General features: G+C 34.5%; 1 protein-coding gene across 7 annotated transcripts in view; it reads left to right on the forward strand.

The window, feature by feature from the left end:
* MUSK (muscle associated receptor tyrosine kinase) overlaps nucleotides 1-3,871 on the forward strand; it is a 121,999-nt gene extending 118,128 nt beyond the window's left edge. For all 7 annotated transcript variants that reach the window (XM_017503376.2, XM_017503375.2, XM_017503377.2 and 4 more), the window contains one exon: nucleotides 2,462-3,871. In XM_017503376.2, coding sequence (XP_017358865.1) covers nucleotides 2,462-3,144 — 683 coding nt within the window. In that variant the 3' untranslated portion in view covers nucleotides 3,145-3,871. The remainder of the gene's footprint in view (nucleotides 1-2,461) is intronic.
* Nucleotides 3,872-9,702: the final 5,831 nt, after the last annotated feature.

Consider the following 9,702-nt stretch of genomic DNA (forward strand, 5'->3'; position numbering starts at 1 on the left):
TCAACTTTTCTTAAAATGTTGACTCTGCATTCATATACAGTTTACAACATCCTGAATTCCTGAGATTGATTCATACACAAACTATGTACAATTTTCAAATTTATGATTACCGCAGTAGCATGCTTATACATCACTACTTGGAGTTTTCTCTCATTTTTATTGTCCAACAGGAATTCAAACTAATGTTGCCATTTGTTAAATGCTATATCTAAATTCCATTTCAATATCCAATGAACACAGGTTCTATTTTTTATCAAGTATACATAAGCAGTAATCATTCATCCCACTACTCTGATAGTTTCTTGGAAGCTAATCCCAATGAAATAAGATGACAACAGTGGAAGAAAGGAGAACTGGGAAAAATCCGTAAAATTCACTTCTATCAATAAATCTACTTTGTTTTATACATTTGAAATATCAGCCACTTACTGAACATGTTTGTATCTTAAAAATTGATTCCCTTTTATTGAAATTCTAGTATATAATAGTTTCATAGTCACAACTTGGGAAAAATGGTATAATTAAAGAAATATGCAGAATCTTAGAATGAGAATAGGCATTAAATATTGTAGACTGTTATGGGATATTCTGAAAGTAGAGCAAATAGTAGAACAATCAGGTGAGACTAGTCATTGAAAATGTCATGCTAAAGTTTAAAGACATGGCTTGGGCTATACATGAGGTTTTCTTTTATGCCCATTCACCTACCCATCCATCCTTAAATCTATCCATGCATCCATCTATCCATTAATTTATTCATCCATCCATCAACATGTATTAAAAACCCATAGTGAGCCATGTATAGTACTAGGCCTGAGTTTCTAAGGGTGAAGAAAACACAGTCTTCCTCTTAATAATTATTCCATTTTGAAGTCTCAACTAAGAGTTGGGTTCAAGTAATTACAATATAGAAAACATTTCAAGGTCTTAAATGTATGTACATATATAATTGTAAATTATGTGTTTATACATATATATTTAATTGTTCATATTCATGAAGTAGAAATCTTTTATATTTTCTTTATCAAAAAATGGAAAATTCCATTAAATAAACTTAGTTCAATATTTTTTTTATTTCTCAGAGAAATATTTTGTCATTTTTTCTAGTAATAAGAAATTATTTTTAAATCAATTCAACCAGCATAACAATGGCAAAACCAATTGTTGAGATAACAGGTAAGTCCCCGTTAACTAAAGATTACCCAAAAAGGTTCCTATAGAAGAAATTTCTAAGTATTACCCAGTTGGCATTTCTTTATTTTTTCTCTTTAGTATATAGAAATGTGCTAATTGCTAAAGTCCTTGGAATTAAAAAATAATGCCAAAGTAAATAAGCCAAATAGCAGTATTCCTCATTTCCCCTCTTTTTCAAACAGATAGTTTTAACTTTTGCCTAAAAAAAACCTAGTAGACTTAATAATCTGTTTTTAAGGTGATGTGAACTTGTGCCCATCTTATCTAATATTCCAAGTTTTCCAGTTTCCCTCTCAAATATGTCAAGACTTTAATATTTGAAAATGATCTTCTGGCTTTAATTCTAAGACTTTATTTATATTAACATTTTTGGTAGCATGAATATTGTAAAACCCAAATTTCAAAATGTTTTACTGTAGCAATTTAAATATTTCATCTAAGACACTTGAATTGTTTTTATTATTCTTTCCAAACTTCATACATCTTTCTTACTAACATGCTTCAGAGAAGTAAACAGAAACAGACGGCAATGACATCACACACTGGGAGCACGCATCCATTCATAAATTAAATCACCAAACATTATGCGGTATTTGCTCTGCCAGACAGGTGGCAGGTGTGGGGAATTTTTAAAGAAGAATAAGGTGCAATCTCTCCTTTCAAAGTATTAAAATGTTGAGAAGAAGCCCCCTGAAATAGTCAAATGATTATAAAATAGGATGGTAAGTCCTCTGTTAAAGGATGATGGTAGGAAAATCAAACAGTTACTGGAAGGGTCAGGAGCTGAGGCACCCTAGGGAGAATGATAAATAAACTGAATCTTAAAGGCAAATAGGAGATATTTAGGCAGAGAATCAGGGTCAGGGTTCAACTAGGGTGTGTCAACCAAAAACCAGGGTCTCCAGATTTCAGAGAGAAGAGTCGCTCCAAAAAATTGATACACCATGTACTTGATGCACCAGGTATGATGTACTTATGACAAGTGCCCAGGACAACAGCGCTGTGCTGGAAGTCCTCAAAAACTTCAGCCAAGGGACAGAAACCTCACTACCCTGAGTGCATTTCCTAGCTGAGATTCCTTTTGTGTTGTGGATAAAAGGATATAAATGTAAAAAAAAAAAAAGAAGGAAAAGAAAAACTGACAACAACAACAACAGAAAAAAACAGGGCTTCATATGTTCTGACCTGGTCACTTGCTTTTGGAGTGCTCTTTCCACTGTGTCATTGTAGAAACCGAGACTAACAGAGGATGGTCTTTTGGTTCCAGGCGTGTGTGCTGTCGGGAAGCCGATGTGCCTGCTCTTTGAATACATGGCCTATGGAGACCTCAATGAGTTCCTCCGCAGCATGTCCCCTCACACCGTGTGCAGCCTCAGCCACAGTGACTTGTCTATGAGGGCTCGGGTCTCCAGTCCTGGACCCCCACCCCTCTCCTGTGCTGAGCAGCTTTGCATTGCCAGGCAGGTGGCCGCTGGCATGGCTTACCTCTCAGAACGTAAGTTTGTTCACCGAGATTTAGCCACCAGGAACTGCCTGGTGGGCGAGAACATGGTGGTGAAAATTGCTGACTTTGGCCTCTCCAGAAACATCTACTCAGCAGACTACTACAAAGCTAATGAAAACGATGCTATCCCTATCCGTTGGATGCCACCAGAGTCCATTTTTTATAACCGCTATACTACAGAGTCTGATGTGTGGGCCTATGGTGTTGTCCTTTGGGAGATCTTCTCCTATGGCCTGCAGCCCTACTATGGGATGGCCCATGAGGAGGTCATTTACTACGTGCGAGATGGCAACATCCTCTCCTGCCCTGAGAACTGCCCAATGGAGCTGTACAATCTAATGCGTCTGTGTTGGAGCAAGCTGCCTGCAGACAGACCCAGTTTCGCCAGTATTCACCGAATTCTGGAACGCATGTGTGAGAGGGCAGAGGGAACTGTGAGTGTCTAAGGTTGAAGATGTTCAAATAAAATGCTGCAGTTTCCTCTCAGACTCTGTGAGCCAGGGGAATCCTACACCAGAGGCCCAACAAGACCCACATAGGAAAAAGTAAGAGTAGACATGAGTACCCTGTTGTTTGTTTCCCAGGAAGAGCAAAGACAGTGCAAAACCCGTGTGGTAGATGGACCCATTGAAAGTCAGTGATTGGAAACACAGGCTAGGAAATGTGTCAGATAATGGAGACAACTATTCTTCTTCATGAAGGTTTGTAATACACACTGCACAGGAAAGAATGTCATCCTGTTCAGTTTCCAAATTAGCTGGTCACAGAGTAAAGCTCTGCTGTATTAAATTTTCATATGAAAATGGGATTCAGAGCTTCATTTTTTAATAGAGTTAATTCCTGTCCATTGGGAAAGTAGCTTAATCTTCATCTAAGACACTCAGGTGAAATACAGAAAAATAAAAAAAAGGAAAAGCCATTCATTCTCTCTCCACCCAAAGACAAGTCTTAGTGTTTCATCAAATCTTTCTTGCTTTTAATGCATAATTTTATATTTGTTTGTATTCTGCAGAGTTGTGGTTATATTTTATTGATAGAGGATTTCTAAGGAATTAAACAGAAAATCAGCAGGGCTGTGACTCTGAATCACCTTTTCTGTCCTGTACCCCTCCTTTAAAAGTTTTCCTCTCTATGTACTTGTCCTGAATTAAATCTGCTTATTTTATTTCTCCAGTTTTCTTGAAACAAGTTTTTGTATCTTACTGATTTACCTTTCCCTTTAAAAATTGTATTGGTATATTTTTCACTGCTTTAGTTTTTATTTCTTCTTCTTTCCAGGACTTCTGTCCTTTTTTAGTTATTTAGCTAGTTTTTTCCTTTTAGTTCATTCATATAATAAACACTCTGGCAGAAACAATAACATTTTAAATAACATCATAGATTGATATATGTATGCCTTTTGCAAAGTATTAGTATTTTCTTCTGTATTTGCCTTCAAAGCCACACATTTCAAAATTCTCACATTAATATTATTAATAGAGTCTATTTAAATCTCTTAAACCAGTTTATATATGGGATTTCACGAGATACACTTGTGGCTCTGAGTTATTTCAAGACTGATATTTTTGTGCATTCTGATATCTTATTCCTTTTAGAAACCAATTCAGTTGGCTGTAGAATTAATATAGCTCTGCTTAACAACGTTCTGCATGACATACTAACTGATTTTGTTGCATTTCATGATTTAAAAAAAAAAAAGCTCTGGAACTCAGATTCCCGGAGGTTCAGATTTCTCAGTGGACTCTCACACAATACATCTTTATTGAAATTCATTCATGATCTCGGTTTATTTCTGATATAGCATGAACCCAAATTATCCTGAAAAACAGACAGGGAAGAGAAAATAACAGTCTGCTCTATACCAGCTTATCTTAATTCAAACTAATTGGTAGTTAGGGCAATGGAGAAACGGTGTGAATTCTTGAAAGTAGATTTTCACCGTCTGCTGGAAAACTCTGCCTGAAATCCCCAAATCTGCCTCATGTAACAACTTGACATCTTTAGTGGGAAACCTGCCATTTCTTACTCAGTCTCTCCAGGCAAAATGTAGTCTCTTCCAAAAATGTAGAAATTGTCCTAGAGTTTGCCCTCTCTTTCATCAATATTCTATTAGTTTCACTTGCTAACATCCTCCTGCTGCCATCCTCTTCCCTTCCACCTAAGAGCCAATGACTCAAGCTCTACCATTTCCCACTTGTCTATTATCTGGACTTCCTCTCATTTCAGGCCTGAGCAGATTCCATAGGCTACAACGACAATAAGGCGGTCATTATTCACAGTTCTGATTCATAAACAGTGAGGTCAGAATTTAGGACTGAGACCTAGAGAAGTGCTTCAGCTAAAAGTCACGATTCTAAGTCCAAAACTGATACTGTCCTCCAAAGAACTTAATGAAGAACAAAGTTGCAGCGTGTGTCCAAAACAGAAAGTCAAGATGCCAACAAAGCAGAAAAGCTGGAGAGGGCCACCAGCAAGTCTAGAACTTTAGCGTAGCTATCCATGGCTTATTTTAGATGGTGCACATATGCTCTGCAAAATTCAAAGACAGCTTTGGGCTTTCTCCGCTGATAAAGTTTCGTTGTAAAAGACAGACATAGAAGTCAGGCTGACAGAAAATGTAGAAATAATAATCATAAGAATTATAATATCAGCTAGCATTTACTGAAATCTTACCATATATATTCTGAGGGCTTTAAACATATGAATGTCAACCTTGCAACATCCCTGTAATGTTGGTACTATCATTACATACATTTTTTTAAGTGAGGAAACAGTCACAGAGAGATTGTGCAACCAGCACAAGCGCACACAGCAATAGAGCCTACTTTTTGACCAAAAAAGGCCAAATTCTCAACCACCACACTGTGGAGCCTCTGTACATTATAGAAGCAATAATTGAACCTCAGTAACTATGTGGAGGTGATTTGTAATTTGCATGTAGTTTCAAACACACACTATACTTTTTATCCTCTTAACTTACTAAGTCCTTTTTTTTTTTTTTTTTTTTTTTNTTTTGAGACAGGGTCTCCCTCTGTCACCCAGGCTGGAGTGCAGTGGCACAATCTGAGCTCACTGCCATCTCCACCTCCCAGGTTCAAGTGATTCTCCTGCCTCAGCCTCCCAAGTAGCTGGAACTACAGGCATGTGCCACCACACCCAGCTAATTTTTTGCATTTTTAGTAGAGACGAGGTTTCACCATGTTGGTCAGGCTGGTCTTGATCTCCTGACCTCGTGATCACCCGCTTTAGCCTCCCAACGTTCTACAGGCATGAGCTACCACCTCCAACCCTTCCTAACTCTTTTTAATGAATAGCAAAAAAGTGTACTTCAGCATTATCATTTAAGTTAATCAAAACATTTAATAGATAACATATTTATTTTTTCACAAGTTCTAACTGCATTTTCAAGTTAAGATCACTAACTTATTCCCTAAGTGCTTGATCTAATGTTCTGGATCACAGGAATATAGATGCATTATTCACCAATATTGTATTTTTTACATAAAGATTCAGAGTAGAATCATTATATGAATTCAAAAAGGTAGACAAAAGAGAGACACTCACAGCGTCACTGTTACCAAGTGCCAGGACAGACATCGGTAAGGCACCAGCAGTCATTTTTAGTGGTCAAATACCAAACATGGTAAGATGCTAGAGTATTTTGCATATGACACCCAAAAACATATTCTCTGGTATTGTGGGGGAGGAGAAAAAGAACACTTTCTTTTCATTTTACAGTAATATTATGAACCTCTTACACATCATTGAATATTCTTCTAAAAATCCAATTTAATTTCAGAATAATATTCTATTTTATTCATATACTGTAATTTGGCTAATTTATCTTGTATTTTTTAACATTTAGGTTTTTTCCAATTTTCATCATTATAAAAAATGCTGTAATTAACATCCTTATTTGTACATGTCCACATTTCTTTTTATGCAAATTCAGAGAAAGGAAATGTCTAGACCAAATGGCATGCACAACATTAACACTTTGGTTATGTGGTTTCCTATTCTGTAGAAATCTTACTCCCATTTCTACATTGTACAAGAGATCTCATAGCCCTAAACATTTGCTTTCATAGAGAATTAATTTTCTGTTTTTTAGAAATCTTTTGTCTCTTTGGTTATAGAAAAGATAATCTCCTTTTAATTCTATTTTTTAAATAATAATCAGGTTGAATTTTTCTTGTTCTTAGGTCATTAACAGTTTTTACTATGGCAGTTGTCTACAGCCCATTTTTCTACTGTGTTCATTTTCTAATTGAATTGTGGGATTGATCTTATAAAAAGAATATCAAGCCTTTTTCATACTTTACACAAGAGATAACATATATACTTACTTTACCTTAAAATAACATTTGCTTTTTTTCTTGAAAAAGAAATACATTGTTTGAAAAGAAAAATAATATGCAATAATATACAAGAATATATAATATATAATCATAGTAAACAATTAAAAAAAACACCAGCCAGTGGTAATTAACATTAACATCAAAACAAATATTCTTCTAGTCCTTTTCAGATAAGTAGGTAGGTAGTTAGGTAGGTAGGTTGGTAGGTAGGTAAATAGATAGATAGATGATAGATAAAGAGATAATTTAAACAAAAACAAGATCATACTGTTACATTACTTTGAGCCTTGCTTTATCGCTTAATATATCTTAAACATCTTCCATATGAACAAGTATTCATGTGCAACATTAATTCTGATGGTTGAATAGTATATTATAAAAATTTATCATAATTGACATATCTATTATTCTATTGTTAGACATTTGGTTTATTTCTATTTATCCATTAGAAAATGTAATGTTTTCTGGTTGCTAAATTTTGTAAGCATTTATCTTAAGTGGTTTTTTTAGCTATAACTTATAGATGTCAAATTTGTAGATCAAAGGATAAATGTACTTTTAATTATTTTTAATATATTAAAAAGTTACCTTCCTGAATTATTTTATTAACATATACCTCTCCTAGTCAGATAAGAGAGCCCATTTACTTCAGCCTCACCAATACTGAGTATAGCATTTTAATCATTGCCAATATAATAGCTTAAAGTTATTTCATAGCTTACACTTACATTTCTATAAATAATAATTTAACATTTTTAATTTTTTGAGGATACTTGTCTGGTGATTTCCCTTCTACTATTATTTTTCTACTGGATGTATTTCTTGTTGCTTTTTAAGAGCACTTTATATATTGAGGAGTTAAATTTTGTGATATGTTTCAACTACTTCTATCATGTCAAAAATATAGACTTCTATTTGTCTTTTATTATAGGTTTTACCAATCAGAAAAGAACATTGACTTTTCTGTCTATTCAAATGATTGTGGATTTTTTTCCTAAGTGATTTGTTAATATGTAGAATTGTATGAAGTTATTTCCTAATGTTGAGATAGCCTTGATTTCTAGGAATAAACTTTTTGGGTGAATCACATCAATCTTTTACTTAACTACCAAATTTATTAACATATATTTGTATCAATATTAATAAGTTCATAAAATTCAAAGTTTATCATTTTCTTCTCTGAGTTTTGTATTGGCATTAGCATTTGTATTAGCATTGTGTTAGAAAAACTTAGGCGTTTTTCTCTATAATCTTGGTTAGTTTATTTTTAAATAATTGTTATTTATGAAATACATAAAAAATGTCATTAAAAAAACTCACCAGAGGGTACAAATATAAAAAAATAAAAGTTCTCTTCTTCCTTTTCATCTCTAGTCCTAGCCTAAGTTCTAACCACTTCAACCATTTGTAGTGTTAGTTCTTCTGGTAATTACCAGTGCAATTCTAACAAATAGGTTTGCATTTCTCCTTTTGATCAATTTTCAAAAATATGAAATAACTCCCTTCATAAAAGATGGACAGGTTACAAAAGTCTTACTCAAACTCCCTTTCCTTTTCCTGAGATGTGTTAACTTCTAGTGCTGTATTGTTTATCACAACTTTCACAAATATTTCTAAATAAAGGTTACATACTGATTCTAGATTATGCTAGATAAAATTAGAGCATCAAAATTCTCTCCATCACTTCTCCCTGCTCTCTACTCTCACCATCAGTCAACTATACACCTACTTCTATGCTGTTAACCATATGTTCATTTCTATGAATCTGTAATATTTGCATTTTGTTATATAACAAATTAAGATTTAGGTACTTTGACTAATAGGTTGATTCTAAACATCAAAAAACAAAAATAAAACATCTGCAATTATGTGATTATGTATTTATGCATTGCCAAACAATGGTATTCCATTATTTTAATTTAATAAGATAAATTTTACATACATTAATTCTTATTTCCTCTATTTTATGGTGGAAATATTTTTAAAATCACAAAAGTTTTACACCTGCTTCTCTTCCTGGCATTGTTTTACTTTTCTTCTTTCTTCTGCCTCTCTTCTTTCATGCCTTTTTTTCCAAAAATGATTTTGATGATTTTTTTATCACACATTATTACAAATGAAGAGTTGCTCTGGTTAGTCTTGGTAGTAGGAGTGGGGTTCCTTTGTGGTTTTGTTGGTATATTTACCCAGCATGACCTCTTTTCCATGGGATAGCTATCTCTGGGCTCTGATTTAGTGCCTCAGAGGAAGTATAGGCAGTCTGAGTCAGAATCCCCACAGTTCCAGAATGATGAAAGATTATACTCTGAGATACAATATTCTGACATATTTCACTCCCAGGGAGAGTACTTGCTATTGCTTCACTGCTTCCATTACCCAAAAGAGTATGATATTCTCTTCATTTGCTGTATTGCCTCCCACCTAGGACCCCTCCAACTCACACCAAGGACCTTTCTAAGGAAAATTTGATCTATTCAGATAACAGTTCACGGGGATAGACATGAAGCCTCTTGGTTCACCTTCTCTATACACAATCTGCTAGTTGACCATCCCGATTGACAGCCCACAGCCCCTCTCTATATATATATTTGCTGACTCAGAGCATGGAGACTTTATACATGTGAAATCATATCTCTCCTCCCCTGA

The sequence above is a fragment of the Cebus imitator genome, unplaced genomic scaffold, assembly GCF_001604975.1.
Source record: "Cebus imitator isolate Cc_AM_T3 unplaced genomic scaffold, Cebus_imitator-1.0 Scaffold310, whole genome shotgun sequence".
NCBI lineage: Eukaryota > Metazoa > Chordata > Mammalia > Primates > Cebidae > Cebus > Cebus imitator.